The sequence below is a fragment of the Notamacropus eugenii genome, chromosome 7 (assembly GCF_028372415.1).
Source record: "Notamacropus eugenii isolate mMacEug1 chromosome 7, mMacEug1.pri_v2, whole genome shotgun sequence".
Taxonomy (NCBI): Eukaryota; Metazoa; Chordata; class Mammalia; order Diprotodontia; family Macropodidae; genus Notamacropus; species Notamacropus eugenii.
This window is the reverse complement of record NC_092878.1, coordinates 20,131,086-20,148,077: the sequence shown is the minus strand read 5'-3', so window position 1 is coordinate 20,148,077 and position 16,992 is coordinate 20,131,086. Positions and strand designations below refer to the sequence as shown.

Here is a 16,992-nt window from a genome sequence, read left to right as displayed (position 1 = left end):
AATTACATGAGCCTACTATATATTCATAGTAATACGACAACAAAATTGAGAATTTAAAAGAAATTGAAGATTATCTACAAATTGAACAGTATTCAAATTAACAGTATAGATCTTAATCCAGCTGAAGAGGATGAATCAACTTTAAAGGATCTTTCAAAGGAAATAATTCCTAGTCCAGATGGATTTACAAGAAAATTGTTTTGAACTTTAAAGAACGGTTAATGCCTGTATTGTACAATTTTTTTCTGAAAATCTGTCAAATGCCTTCTATTGGTCAAATATAATCATGATACCTAAAAAGATCAGTATATTTTAAGAAAGGATAAAGGAATAAATATGAAGCTATATTTCAATAGCATTAATAAAAATTAATGTAAAACCAAACTTCAAATAAATTATTAGCAAAAAATACCACAGTGTATTCAAAATATTATTCACTTGGATTAATTTGCATTTAGTCTAAGGATGCAAGAATAGTTCATTAGATAATGAGTTAACATAATTATATTAAACATAAAAACATACAGAACCACATTATTAGGCAGCCTCAAGTCCATACCATTTAAATGTGATTATTTCAGCTACGCAGAAAAGTCCTTTGATAAAGTGCAGAGCTAATCTATGTTTTAAAAAAAATAACCCGTAAGTTTAATGAATAGGAGTGTCTATTTGTAATGAGGTTACATATGAAATCAGAAGCTGCTGTCATATGCAGCACAGAAACACTAGATACCTTTCCAGTAATTACCAGATGACCACAAAGTGAAAACAAAACATCAATAACATTTTAAAAATAACTGAAAAAAACATTATGTGATATATATGATAATATGAGCAGATACTTCAAAGAGTATATGCTTGAGATACACAACATGCTCCCAAAGAAAATCAAATTCTCTCTGATATACAAAAAACAATTAATTCTGGTATTTTATGAACCATTTGCAAAAATAAGAAAGGATGGGATTCTACAAAATTCTTTATGTGATATAAATGTGATCCTGATTGCTAAACAATAGAATCTAAACAAAGAAAGAAAAATTATGGACCGGTATCCCTAACAACTATCCACCCAAAAATGTTAAATAAAATATTAGCAAAAAGATTACAGGTAACATCACAAAGATTATACACTATGATGAGTTTGAATTTTTGCCAGGAATATGGGCTTGTTCAAAATAACAGATCATATCAATAAGAAGAAAAATAAAAATCATGATTATATCAACAAACACAAGAAAAGCTTTCTATTAAAGACAATAGAAAGCAGAGGAATAAATGCATCTTTCCTTCACATGGTAAATAGTTTTTACAAATATGGCCATAGACACCACTGTTATTTGACATACTGATAGAAGTGCTAGCTATAGCAGTAGTACAAGACAAAGAAACCAAAGAAATAAGTATAAAGAGGAAACAAAATGAACACTTTTTGTAGATGGGCTACTTAGAAAACCTCAGAATTTCAACTAGAAGTTAATACAAACAGTAACTTCCAGAAAGCATCAGAAAATAAAATACATCTCTGTAGATCATCAGCATTTCTCTATGTTACCAATAAAACCCAGCAGGAAGAGATAGAACAATTCCACCTAAATAACCACAAAATGTATAAAACATTGGGAATTTCTTTACCAAGACACCAAGACACAAACAAGAACTATATGAATGCATCTAAAAAATGCTCTTTACAAAAACAGAGAGGCCTAAATAATGGGAAGAATGTTAATTACTCATGTATAGACTGAGCCAATATCATAAAAATGACCCTGCTATCTAAATTAATTTATCCAGTGTCATACCAAACCGTCGAGGAAATCTTTTATAGAGAAAACAATAATGAAATTCATTTGGAGAAACAAAAGGTCAAGAGTCTCAAGGGAAATAATGATACCCCCCAAAAAATGGGAAGGAAAGAGAACTAGCAGAACCTGATCTCAAACCAGATCTCAGTACTACAAAGAAGTAACCATTGAAATGATTTGCTGCTGATTAATAAATAACTAAATTAATAGAATAGATGAAATAAACAATATAGCTAAGTAGATGAACAGAGTTTGATAAAGTTTGATTAGTATTTGATAAATCCAAAGACCACAGTTCCTAGGATAGACTCACTATCAACAAAAACTTCAGAATAAGACTGGAGAACAGTCACAAACTAGGTCTAGACCAATACTTTGCACCATATGTATCAACATAAGCTCCAAATGTATACATGACTTAAATGTAAAAGCTCACATGATAAATGAATAAGAGAAAAAATTCCCTTTCTCTGAATAGAGAATTCATGGCAAAACAATGGATGGAGAGTATCACATAAAATAAAATGGACAATTTTGATAAAAATTAAGAGGGATTTGGGGCACACAAAGCCAATGCAGTTAACTGTTTAAAAAACAACTTTGTAGCACATTTTTCTGATAAATATCTCATTTCTAAAATGTATAGAGTGACTCAAAATTAGAAGAGTACGAGTCTTTCCCTAGTTTACAGATGGTCACAGGATATGAATAAATTTTCAGAGAAGAAATCTATGCTATCAATAGTCATATAAAAATTGTCAAAATCACTAATAGTGAAGTACAAATTAAAACAAACAACCCTGAGGTTCAACCTTCCACTTATGAGATTGACAAAGTTGACATAAAAGGAAAGGTATAAATGTTGGACGGGCTGAGGAAGAACCAGTGCATTACTTTTCTGTTAGCTTAGCTACGACATAGCCTACCCAGTGTGGAAAGCAAGTAGACCCAAAAAATTCTCAACCTGTATACTATTCGATCCAGGAGTAGCACACCTAGGTGTACACTCCCCAGAAAATCAAAGAATGAAGCAAAGAACCCATGTGTGCAAAAATGTTTATTGTTTAGTCATTCTAACCTTGACTGACTCTTCATGGTGCCACATGGAGTTTTCTTGTTAAAGATACTAGAGTCATTTGCCATTTCCTTGGCCATTGAATCCACTGGATCCGTTTTGTCAGGCAGATGTTGAGTGACTTGCTTACAGTCACACAGATAGGAAGTGTCTAAGGCTGGATTTGAATTTAGGTCTTCCTAACTCCAGGATCAGCGTTTTACCCACTGAGCCACCAACTGCCTCTAAAAAATATTTATAACAACTCTTTTTTGCTTTTCCAGTAAAAAACTGGAAACTAAAGAGGTGCCCTTCAGTTGTAGAAGGGCTAAACAAATTATGGTATGTAAATGTAAGTAAGGGAATATCATTGAGTTGCAAGGAATTACTAAAGAAGTGGTTTTAGATCACTTGGAATAATTTTTAAAAAGCTGAAACATAGTAAAGTGAGCAGATGTTAGAGAACAGTTTATACAATAGTGATATAAAGACAAACAACTTAAAAACCTCTACTTAAAAAATTTAAGAACTTTGCTTCATTCAACAATCCACCACAATTGCACTTTTGTCTTTGTGATTCATCTGCTTAGCCCAGTGCCTTTAACATTGGAGGTACTTAAAAAAATCCATGTAATTGATTTGGATTGGATTCAGTGTGCAATGGGCACTGTAGACATAGGAAACAGCTTGAGAAATAGCATAAGTATTGGAAACTTGGGCATCTATTCAGAATGGTGATTTTGGCTAAAGAATACAGAGAACAGAATTGTATATGACATTATGCTGAAAATATAGGATGGGTGGCCCCAGGTTATTACATAACCCCAGGGATTTCTTGCATTGGATTAGAGAAGTAGTGTTTTGGTTCAAAAATAAAAGAGCATTTTCAGATACTAAAATATTATCAATATGATATGTCTTAAAGGAAATTAGCATGGCATTGTGGATAGAGTCAAGATGATCTGAGTTTGCATGCTGTTACTAACTCATTGTAGTGGTATGGAAAAGGGCAGTTCAGTTAATCTGTTAGTGTTCTAGTCAACTCTGTGAGTTAGAAATGAGTGAGAAGTTGCTGATATATATCAATAGAAAGGAATTTCTACCATGGAAGTTCCCTATATCGATGAAATCATGGACCTTAGTCTAAACAAACAAATAAATGCATCTCTCTTGTGTGATAAGAATGAACCAGGAGCTAAGAAAAATGAACTTGGAAAAGAGAAAGCTAGTAATTCAGAGGGCAAATATAAGGTCACTTATTAGAAAAAAAATAAGGAAATTCAGAATAGATGTCAGACCGAGGGAATAGGTCATGCGTTCAATCTAGAAATATTTTATATTATGTTAGGTGGGCTGTGATGAGCTTGATGCAGATTAAAATTTAAGATTCCATGGTAGAAGAGTCTTTCTCGTTCCTTCATCTGCTCTATCCCACTCCCATTGCATCCTGGGTCATCTCCAGTCATCCTGATGAATATCTGGTCACTGGATCCAGATGACTCTGGAGGCAAAAGTGAGGCTGGTGACCTGCACAGCCCTTCCTCACTCAAAACAAAGTCAAGTGCACGTCATGTCATCATTTTTCTGATGGTATGAAGGTCGTCTCTGGCAACGAAGGATGAACACAACAATTCCCATTGTTCTGATCTGGGTCCTGATTACTTCAGGACCCAACATCAAGAAAATTGTTCATTCTCGGAGTGTGTAGTATGATGATTTAAAAGAAGAGTGGAAGTTTTGTTTTGTTTGTAGTTAAAAGTATAGGTCAAGGTCTTTTATTTTCTCTCTTCAGAAAGTTGGTGTTGACAGCTCTGATTCATGATATTCTTTAAAAAGTTTCCCAAGTGAAAACACAGATAAGTTGTCATACCTTCTATGACTTACCCTGAACTATTGGAGTAACATAGGAGGGTGCTATTTTTAGCAGTCATTCTGTTCATAAGTAAAATAAACCCATATCTTACTCACCATAGCAGAAATCAGCCTACATTGTTGGATGTTTTAGTGTAATACTTATGATCACTGCTTCTTTTTTAGGCCAACTTTGACCATTTTAATATTAAATGGAAAAGATTTTTTCCTACCCCATGGAAGCAAGAAATAACTGTAGCATGCTGATGAACAAATAATTGACATCCTTAGTATATGAATTTAAAACAATTGCTATCAAAATTCTTAGAGTCCTCCTAGTTTCTTGTCCATTGCCTTTCTCCTGTTCCCCCAACTGGCAGCTTGGTTTTAGTGAAAAGTACCGATGGGATCGATCACTTAAGCTGTTCTCTCTACTATTCTCTTTCTGCTGAATTCCTAGTCAGACTCTCAGATCCTACTGCAATGTTGCCTTGTTTGTGAAGCCATCCCTGAGCCTGCCTCTTGGCAACAACCCCATCACATAGCACGTTGTACTTAGGCATATCATTAAACTTCACCAGAACTCAGTTTCCTTAGCCACAGAGTGAAGTAGATGGATTGGATGAGCTCAGCAGCCTTCCAGTTGTGAAACTGAGTTCTCATAGCCTTTGTGTTGGTTATTTTTATTTTTTAAATATCTTTCATTATTTTTTATTTTTTTACTCAGCATCCATTTTGACTGTTGGGAGTTTTAACTCAATTGTTTGACTTGTCTAGTTAACTTAGGCAGCCTCATTTTATACAGAGCCTCATATAACCACAGAGAACCTTGGGCAAGTTTATGTAAGTCCTCTCTCACCTATGAAGCAGAAATGATGAGATTTCTCTACATTTGTTCAGAATAGATACGTTTTATTCAATAAGTTTGTATTAGGCTCTGTGTCTTTATACAATTTTCATAAGCTTTTCCTACCCATTCAAAATAAAATATCAAATTTTTTTTAAAACAAAGCAACCTTGTTATGAGTTCTATAAAGTGCTTTCACTTGATAAAGCCATAGAGAATTATAAATGTAAATAATTATTAAATAGCTCGCATTTATAAAGTGCTTTAAGGTTTGCAAGCACTTTACCTATGTTATCTCACTTTATCCTCACAACAACCCTGGGAGGCTATTGTAATTTCCATTTTACAAATGAAGAAGCCGAGACAGACAGATAGATGTTAAGTGATTTTCCCAGAGTCACACAGCTAGTTCCTGTCTGGATCCTGATTTGAACTTAAGTATTCCTGACTCCAGGTCCAGTGTTTTATCCACTATGCCATCTAGCTGCCACTGTTATTACTATATGTAAACTTTTTTTGGTGGGGCTCCAAGTTCCTAATAGCATAGACACTTTGCTGGGTGCTAGAGGGTATAGTACAAAAATGAAACATTTTCTACTTTCAAAGATCTTACTGGGAGACTACTGGGGAATAGAAAACATGCCTAAGTAAATACGAAAAGTATTTACAAAGTAATTCCAAGAGGAATAGTACTCCTTAAAAAGGTCTTATGTAAGAAGGGGCAGCTTAGCTGTGCTTTGAAGGAAAAGAGGAAATCTTCACTGTGAAGGTGAGAAGGGAATGCACTGCAGACATTCAGGAACATTTGTGCAAGGCACAGATGCAGAAAATGGAATGCTGTATCCAGGGAAGTCCTAGAAGACCACTTTGCCCAAAATAGTGCATGTAAGGGAAGACTGTGAAATAAAACTGGAAAGGTAGGTGGAAACTAAGTTCTGAAGGGATTTAAATGACAGACTGAGGAGTTTTCATATTTTCATAGAGGTAGAGAAAACCATTGAAAATTTTTCAGTGAGGGGGATGGACTGACAGTCAGATATATGTTTTAGGAATATCAGTTGGGCAGTTGTGTTGAGGACATGTTGGAGAGGAGAAAAGATGAAAAGATACCAATTAAGAGGATATTGCAGAATTTAGGTGAAAGGTGTATTTGTCCTTCGTTGCCGAAGAAGACCAGGCCATCAGAGAAATGATGACATGACTTGCACTTGACTTTGTTTTGAGTGAGGGAGGGTTGTGCAGGTCACCAGCCTCACTTCTCCTCCAGAGCCATCTGAATCCAGTGACCAGATATTCATCAGGATGACTGGAGATGACCCAGGATGAGGCAGTTGAGGTTAAGTGACTTTCCCAAGATCACACAGCTAGTGAGTGTCAAGTGTCTGAGGTGAGATTTGAACTCAGGTCCTCCTGACTCCTGCACTGGTTGCTCTATCCATTGCACCACCTAGCTGCCCCTATAGGTGAAAGGTGATAAGGATATGAACTAAGGATATAAACTGAGTGGAGAGAAATGCAGAGATGTAAGAGATGTGGATCCCTGATGCCTGCAATCCAGACTGACTGACATCAGGTGGGTTAAGTTATGGCCTTGTTTTTTTTGAGCAGTCTTCCTAGGGATAGGGTAAAAATAACTCAAAGGTTACCATGCTATTTCTGTTCCATAACATTTTTCTCTAAAAATGGGAGATCTTTTTAAAAACTAGTAGACATAAGTGAAACCAGTGGCTTAAAAGCTTTTTCTTTTCTTTTTTTTTTTTTTTTGGAGTGACTTTCTTTGTGGAGGAGCTTTTTTTTCCTATGAAGCCACCTCTAACATTCCCAGATGGATTTTCAAGAGCTTCATTTCTGACTCAGAATGCACTTCTTAAAGAGACTTCTAATACAGAAGTGCCAGTTTGTGTTAGAGTTTGATTTTTTAAAAAAACAAATCTAACGCATAAGTTTTGAAACCAAAAAGTCACATGATTTCCATTTTGGAATACATAATTCTTAAATAACACCAGAAATATAGTTATGTGATTTTTTTTATCCATGTTGGATCCTAAATTTTCTATTTTTTTCTCTTATTTTTCAGCTATCTAAGAAGTATGGTGTCAACGTTTGTGGAGAAGGTGGGGAATATGAAACATTCACTTTGGATTGCCCTCTATTTAAGAAGAGAGTAGTCGTGTAAGATACCATTTCAGCATTTTCTTTTCTTAAATTTAAGTGATGGAAATGACTTAACGTTGAGCTTGAGGCAACTTTTGTTGGCAGAAGTAGAACATGTCCTCTAAGTTCACAAATGCTCAATTTGTTTAATACTGGCAAAGTTCTCTGCATACCTAAATCAATACCTGACAAGATGAGGCCTTCATAGGATGCTATAAACTTTTTAGACACCGCACTTTCGTTTACTTGCTGATTATGGCCCGCAGTAAAACTGGTACCTCCACACTGACACTTTTATCCTTTCATGAAGTGGGAAATGCCTGTATTATTTATCTTTCATTACAGCTACATTTGATAAACTGCCACATCAGTAGCCTGTGGGTTCCATTAACTTCATCTTTTTCCTCCTTTGTGGCTTTAGCAACTTGGAATGGTAATACTAAACATTTTCCTTCAATTACATGTTTTCGCATGTAAACTTTGCTTTAACTTTCCAAAGTATATCCAGGGTAGTATTTGTTTTCTATAACTGAGCAAAATTGTGATAAATAATGAAGTCATGTTGTTCATTTTTTATGTTTCCCATATTCTATAGAATGTAGTTTTTTCCCAAATATTAAAAGAAACACAGCTTTCTTTTATATAAGTATATACTTCTCCCTAGAAAGAAATATTAGAATTATACTTGATTTTCAGAAACTCAACGAATTAAATGGTTCCAGTTTATTTTTAACAGAAATAAATTATTCCTTTGTACATGCCTTTTAACAATATATTGATATTAAGACATGAAATGCTATGAAAGAATTTAGAAAATGTCTCAGATATATACATTATAAAATTTTCTTCCTCTTGTGAAAGATTGCCACAGTGTGTTCTTTACCATTGGGCAAGATTCATTTTTTTTCATTCAAGTGGGGTTTCTTGAAGTATCTACATACTACTCTATGCCAGGTTTTGTCCTGGACAGTAGAGAGATAGAAAAATGTACAACACATATCTTATTAATTAGGGAATATGAGACTTGTACATATGTGAGAAGTGCCATAAAAGTAGTACCAGCAAAGTATAGCAGAAGTTGAGAGGGAAGAGTATTCACTTCTGGCTCATTAGAGGAGGATGCGTAAAGGATGTACTTTGTGAGCTGGGTTTTTGAATTATTTGTTATTGAAACAGTTTAGCCACACAACAATTTAGTGGGTTACGTGAATGATATCAAAGGTAATTACTGAATCAGTAATATTTGGTGATTCCAGAAATATGTTTGTATAACTTAGGGTGTAGTGAAGAATCTATATGTTGGCATGGTGCTAACTAAACCAGGCAGAGATTATAACAGCCCAAAGAAAAATTGCTAAATACTTGGCATTTTTTCTGTTGCCTGGATACAGTCATCTCCCACCTTCTCCCACTGCTTCCTTTTGTATACTTACTTGTGGTACACTCAAGATGATCAAGGAGCTAATGCTGATTTCCAAACTGGTGCTAACACTGGAAGGTCAAGTTTTAGCTACTGATCTGTATCTGCTATGTTGAGGGGAATTTGGGGGAGGAAAAACTAAATAAAATCTTCATTTTATCTTACAGACCTTGTGATCTAAAAAATATTCATGTACTCCCCATAACTGTGCCTTGGCCAGTATACCTTTCGTTGGATAATGTCTAAAACCCATAGCTTGCAATTCATTAATGAGACCAACTTAACAACCTCCCCTGATGTTTCTGAAATTAGACTTGTGTTCCACAATCAGCAAACCCCCAGTAAGTGTTCTACAGACCAAAATAATCACACATTAGGTCTCATTTATAATTACAAGGAGACCATTTTCTTTCTTTTTCTTAGAAACAGTGTTTTTTGTTCTGTTGATAGATTTTTAATTTTATACCCCAAATGCTGCCCTCAGTCTTATTTTGTAATAAAGAAAAACATTTAAGTAGAATTGATAGACCTCATCAGGCATCATATGGCAATGGCCACATTCATAATCCCTCATTCTCTAGCAACAGAAAATGTATTTCATTATTGGTTCTTCTGTATCAAGTTTGGTTGATTAGAGGTTAGCTGCCTATAGATGTTGTTTTTCCCTTGCGCTTTTGTAGTCATTGTCTATATTGGACTCCTTATTTTCCTTTATCCTATATCATTTCATCAAGCCCTTGTCTTAATTCTTTGGATTCTTCATGTTCATCATTTCTTGCTACACAATAAGATTCCATTACATTCACATAAAATAATTTCATCACCCATTCCCCAGTTGATGGATACTGGGGGGAGGGGGATGGGCAGGTGGAGCCAAGATGGCAGAGTACAAACAGGGGCCTGCATGAACTCTCCCCCAGACCACTCAAAATTGTGAAACCTGTAAAATTGTGAAAAACTTGTAAAATTGTAAAAACCTGTAAAAAAATGACTCTAAACAGTTTCTAGAGCAGTAGAAGCCACAAAATGACCAAGTGAAAAAGATTTCCAACCCAAGACAATCTGGAAGGCCAACCGGAAGGTCTAATGCACCGAGCTTGGAGCAGAGCACAGCCCAGCATGGGCCATACTGACACAAATGGGACTGGAACAGGCCTCAGGACACTGAATCACTGTTAGCTGTAGTGTATTCCAGACTTCTTAACCCCCAAATGCCAAAAACAGTTTCAAAAGTCAGTAGGAAAGCTCTCTCACCTGGGGGAGAGAGGAATGTGGTCCAGCCCCAACACCAGGGCAGCAGCAGTGACTACTACAGTAGCAGCTGCTTCTAAAACTCTCAGCCTACAGATGGTAGGAAAATCAAGCATCTGATTTGGGTCGCAGTCCTGAGTGGTGGTCCTGGGGTGGGGAGGAGTGCTGGTGTGACAGAACTAGTGGTGGTGGAGAGGAAGTCCTACTCCCAGTTCTAGGTCAGAAAAGAGTGCTTGTGGTTGCTCACAGATGAGAGTGCAGGCCATGAGAGGAGGAAACACCTCTCCTTTGATCATTCTCACTTGGGAGGAACTGAGAATTTATAGGTCCCTAGAGATTTCTCTGAAAACAGCTGCACAAAATCCCTGAAACTTGTAGCAGTACACCCTCCGCTTAACAAAGAGCTCAAAAGTCAAGTAATTGTCTGGGAAAATGATAAAAAAAAAAAGAAAAGCATGGAAAATAAGACTATAGAAAGTTACTTTCTTGGTGAAAAGATATTTGCTTACATCCTTGGGGACAAGGAAGCTCAAAATATACAACCGGAGGAAGATCAAAGCAAACAACTGGAGGAAGACAGCACGGTCAAGGTTCCTACATCCAAAGCCTCCAAGAAAAATATGAAATGATGTCAGGCCATGGAAGAGCTCAAAAAAAAAATCAAGTGAGAGAAGTAGAGGAAAAATTGCAAAAAGAAATGAGAGTGATGCAAGAAAATCATGAAAAATGAGTCAACACCTTGCTAAAAGAGAACCAAAAAATGCTAAAGAAAATAACGCTTTTAAAACTAGACTCAACCAAAAGGCAAAAGAGGTCCAAAAAGCTGATGAGAAGAACAATACCTTAAAAAGCAGAGTGGGCTAAATGGAAAAGGAGATCCAAAAGCTCACTGAAAAAACAATTCCTTAAAAATTAGAGTGGAGCAAATGAAAGCTAATAACTTTATGAGAAATCAAGAAATTATAAAACAAAACCAAAAGAATGAAAAAAATAGAAAACAATGTGAAATAGCTTATTGGAAAAACAACTGACCTGGAAAATAGATCCAGGAGAGATAATTTAAAAATTATTGATCTACCTGAAAACCATGATTAAAAAAAGAGCCTAGACATCATCTTCCAAGAAATTATCAGGGAAAACTTCCCTAATATTTTAGAATGAGGTAAAATAGAAATGGAAAGAATCTATGATCACCTCTTAAGAGAGATCCCAAAAGGAAAACTCCTCAGAATGTTGTAGCCAAATTCCAGAGTTCCCAGGTCCAGGAGAAAATATTACAAGCAACCAGAAAGAAACAATTCAAGTCTTGTGAAACCACAATCAGGTTAACACAGGATTTAGCAACTTCTATGCTAAGGGATCAGAGGGCTTGGAATATGATATTCCAGAGTTCAAAATAGCTAGGATTAAAACCAAGAATCATTTACCCAACAAAATTGAGTCTAATACTTCAGGGAGAAAAAAATGGAATTTCAGTGACATAGAGGACTTCCAAGCATTCTTGCTGAAAAGACCAGATTTCTACTGAATAGAAAATTTGACTTTCAAATACAAGAATAAAGAGAAACAGGAAAAGATAAACAGGAAAGAAAGCCATAAGGGACTCATTAAAGTTGAATTATTTACATTTCTACATGGAAAGATATTTGTAAGCATGACACCTTTCTCAGTATTAGGGTAGAATATATATAGATATAAATATATATATATGTATGTATGAATGTATGTGTATGTTATATACGTGTAGGTATATGTATATGTATATATGTGTATGTGTTTATGTGTGCATATATACATATGTGTGTATATATTTACATGTGCATGTAAATATATATATAGTAGACAGAGAGCAGAAGGTGAGCTAAATAGGAAGAGAGGATACCTAAATAATAAAATTATGCTTTCAGAGGAATGTACTGGGAGAAAGAAAAAGGGAGTGGTAGATTGTAGTAAGTCATCTCACATAAAAGAGGCAAGAAAGATCAATGGAAGGGAAGAGGGGGGAGGTGAGAGCCTTGCACTCATGGAATTAGGCTTAAGGAGGGAATAACACGTACTCAATTCAGTATGGAAATCTTTCTTACCCTGCAGGAAGATGGGGTAGAAAGGGAAGGGGATAGGAGAGGGAGAATAATAGAAGGGATGGAAGATTGGGGAAAGAGGTAGTCAGGAAAAAACGCTATTGTGGGGGGACAGGTCGGGGAGAAAATGAAATAAAAGAGGGCAGGACAGGATAGAGGGAAATGTGATTAGTCTTTTGCAACATGACTGTTATGGAAGTGTTTTGTATGGTTATACATGTATGACTATATTGAATTGTTTGCGTTCTCAATGAGGTTGAGTGGAGAGAGAGAAAGGGTGAGAATGTAGAATTCAAAACTTCAAAAATTAATTTTAAAGGGGGGCAGAGTCAAGATGGCAGAGTACAAGGATGGGCCTGCTCTAGTTCTACCCCCATAGCCCAAAAAATACTTGTAAAAAGTTACTCTAAAAATTTTCTAGAGCAGCAAAACCACAAAACGACAGTGTGAAAGAGATTTCTAGCTCAAGACAGCCTGGAAGGTCAACAGGAAAGGTCTATTGCACCAGGCTCAGAGCAAAGCACAGCCCAGCCTGGGCCATGCAGCAGGATGGGAGCAGGCTTCAGTGCATGGAATTATGGTTAGCAACTGCGATTCCCATATTTCTCAAACCACAAATGCCAAAAACAGCTTCAAAGGTCAGTAAGAAAGCTCTTTCACCTGGGTGAGAAGGGAGCCCAATCTGGCCCAGCCCCAGTCTCAGGGCAGCAGCAGCCACTGCAGCAGTAGTGTCCACTTTTGGAGCCTTCAGCCTAAAGACCCTGGGAGAATCAAGCAGCTGATCTGAGTCTTAGCCCTGAGTGGTGGTCCTGGGGTAAGGAGGAGCACTGACATGGAGAAGCTGCTGGAGACTCTGAAGAGGAAGTCCTACTCGCAGTTCCAAGACACAAAAGAGTGCTTGTGGTTGCTCACAGACCAGAATTCAGGCCAGGAGAGGAGTAAACTTCTCTCCCTTGATTGTGCCATCTTGGAGGAACTTAGAACTTTATAGGTCCCTAGAGTGTACCCTCCATTTGACAAAGGACTCAAAAGTCAAGTAACTGGCTGGTAAAATGCCCAAAAAAGTGGAAAAGATAAAGACTATTGAAGGTTACTTTCTTGGTGAACAGGTATTTTCTTCCATCCTTTCAGATAAGGAAGAACAAAGCATACCATCAGAAGAAGACATCAAAGTCAAGTTTTCTACATCCAAAACCTCCAAAAAAAAATATGCAATGGTCTTAGGCCATGGAAGAGCTCAAAAAGAATTTTGAAAATCAAGTAAGAGAGGTGGGGGAAAAATTGGGAAGAGAAAAGAGAGAGATGAAAGAAAGTCATGAAAAGTGAGTCAACAGCTTGCTAAAGGAGACTCCAAAAAATGCTGAAGAAAATAACACTTTTAAAAATAGATTAACCCAAATGGCAAAAGAGGTCCAAAAAGCCAATGAGAAGAATGCTTTAAAAAGCAGCATGGGCCAAATGGAAAAGGAGGTTCAAAAGCTCACTGAAGAAAATAGTTCTTTAAAAATTGGAATGGAGCAGATGAAAATTAATGACTTTATGAGAAACCAACAAATTACAAAACAAAACCAAAAGAATAAAAAAATAGAAGACAATGTGAAATTATAAAACAAAACCAAAAGAATGAAAAAAATAGAAGACAATGTGAAATATCTCATTGGAAAAACAACTGACCTGGAAAATAGATCCAGGAGAGATAATTTAAAAATTATTGGTCTACCTGAAAACCATGATCAAAAAAAAGAGCCTAGACATCATCTTCCAAGAAATTATCAAGGAAAACTGCCCTGATATTCTAGAACCAGAGAGCAAAATAAATATTGAAGGAATTCACCAATCACCTCCTGAAAGAGATATCAAAAGGAAACTCCTAGGAATATTGTAGTCAAATTCCAGAGTTCCCAGGTCAAGGAGAAAATATTACAAGTAGCAGAAAGAAACAATTCAAGTATTGTGGAAACATAATCAGGATAACACAGGATTTAGCTGCTTCTATACTAAGGGATTGAAGGGCTTGGAATATGATATTCCAGAGTTCAAAGTAGCTAGGATTAAAACCAAGAATCACTATCCAGCAAAACTGAGTATAATACTTCAAGGGAAAGCATGACATTTCAATGAAATAGAGGACTTCCACACATTCTTGTTGAAAAGACCAGAGCTGAATAGAAAATTTGACTTTCAAATACAAGAAGCAAGAGAAACATGAAAAGGTAAACAGAGAAGCCTTAAGGAACTCATTAAAGTTGAATTGTTTACATTCCCACATGAAAAGATCTTTTTGTAACTCATGAGCCCTTTCTCAGTATTAGGGTAGTTAGAGGAAATATATATATATATGTGTGTGTGTGTGTGTGTGTGTGTGTGTGTGTGTGTGTGTGTGTGTGTGTGTGTGTGTGTATATATATATATATATATATACGTAGGTGGTTATGGGTACATATGTACCTCTCTGCTCTAGATTTGGATTCTTCTTGCCTGAAATGTTCTTCTCTGCTCTACTCCTGGCCAAATTCCTTCCAGACCAGAGGTTCTAACCATAGGTTCCATGAAGTTTTTTTTTTTAATATGTTAACAATTATGTTTTAGTGTATTTTATTTTCTTTGTAATCCTATGTGTTTTATTTTATTCATTTAAAAATATTATCCTAAGGAAAGGTATGTATACTTCATCAGACTACTTTTGTCTGTCTTAAAAACAAGCAACAAAAAGGTTAAAGCTCTAAAGAGAATAAGCGTTTGGTGAAAATTGAATGGGAATCTTAAGGAATATGCCTATTTTTCAATATTCCATGACATTTTTATAAATATTTAACATTTACTAGGACTTAAGGAACTCACAAACCCAAGAAATATTTGGCATGTCGTTTAGAGACCACAATGCAATTTTAAAAATAAAACAATTTGTACTAAAGACTGAGAGGACAAAACAAGAAGAAATGGAAACATTAAATAATTGTAGGAAAAAATTAGTTATTTGTGAAATGTAGTTAAAGCAGTCCTTAGGCAGAAAATCTCTAAGATCTCTAAATATATATATCAACAAAAGACTATATAAATAGATATATGCCTATATACATATACATATATATATATCCATAGGTATCAACAAAAGAGACAAGTGAAAATCAGCAAATTGAACATTTGACTCTAAGAACTAGAAATCAACAATTCCAAAACAGAAAAATAGAAATCTTGAAAATCAAAAAAGTAAAATAAAAAAAAAACCAACAAAACTAATGGCTGGTTTTTTTAGATCAAAAAAGTAAATTAAATTGTTAGAAAAATTTTAAAGGTAACTAAGTTATAAAAATTAAAATAAGAATTCATAATAAATATAGAAGAAATAAAGGGATTTTGTCAGAAAATAATGTAGCTATATATGTGTCATCAAAACTGACAACAAATAAAATAGATGAATATTTACCTAGATAATTAATACCTCACTTAACGGAATAATAAATAGACAGTCTAAGCAACCCAACATCAGAAGAAGAAATTGAGAAGTCCATAAATTAGTTCAGTGTCTATAAAGGTTTACAAGTGAATCCTGCCAGTCTCATAAAGTATAGTTGTCAAGCTTATAGCCCACAGGTAGGCTATATACAGACCTCAAATTTTTAATGTAGCCAGTACCAGACTAAAATGTAATTGGGAAATGTTTAACAAAATAAATAAAAATACAATACAACATAGGTAATGTTGGTTTGTGCTGTTTTTCGAAGTTAGTATGGAGCCCCAGCATCTGTTTCCATCTGAGTCTGACACTACTGTCTCAAAGAACAGTTAACCCCTTCCCACATGAGTTAAATGCTGAAACATAGCATTCAGGTACTTTATCAAATTTCTATGAGGTGAATATCATCCTGATATCCATACTGTCATAAAGCAGAGAAAGAAAATATGGGATTAAATCACTACTGAACATTAATTTTAAAATATTGAATAAATAATTGTCAAAAAAACCTAACATTTATAATGGAGAAACAGTAGGCGCTTTAATGGCAAGATCAGGACATGTTAAATAAACAGTATTCATTGTCTTGACAGTTATTTGTCATAGTATTTTAGAAGCTAGCCATTTCAGTGAGACAAAAAAAAGAAATTCAGAGTGAAAACAAAGGCCAAGGAGGAGTTAAAATTATTCTATATTTGCAGACAATATGATGACATAGTTAGTGAATCCCAGAGATTCTGTGCTATAATCAACTTATAAAATAGTAGTGTGAAAAATTCATTAAAACTATGTTCTTTCCTGCGTATTTGTAATAAAACTCAGGAAGAGACAAATTCCATTCAGAAAAGCTACAAAATAACTATGAAGTATCCAGGAATTTACCTGCCAATCGTCAGCAGTACCTGTATAAACCTTATTACAAAACAACGTTTGCAGAAATGAAGACCTTAAATCATTATCGAAATACTATACATTGCAGAAACATTTTTTGCTTATAAATCATTTGGATTAAAGTGATTTAACCTAAATTATCAATCCATATAGAAAGAGAATACTTTTTAAAGCTGCACAA

General features: G+C 35.2%; 1 protein-coding gene across 8 annotated transcripts in view; it reads left to right on the top strand.

Annotated features, from left to right (window-relative positions):
- Positions 1-16,992, top strand: part of DPH6 (diphthamine biosynthesis 6) — a 479,427-nt gene that overhangs the window by 230,799 nt on the left and 231,636 nt on the right. For all 8 annotated transcript variants that reach the window (XM_072622998.1, XM_072622997.1, XM_072622999.1 and 5 more), the window contains exon 7: positions 7,635-7,729. In XM_072622998.1, the coding sequence (XP_072479099.1) occupies positions 7,635-7,729 (95 nt within the window). The remainder of the gene's footprint in view (positions 1-7,634; positions 7,730-16,992) is intronic.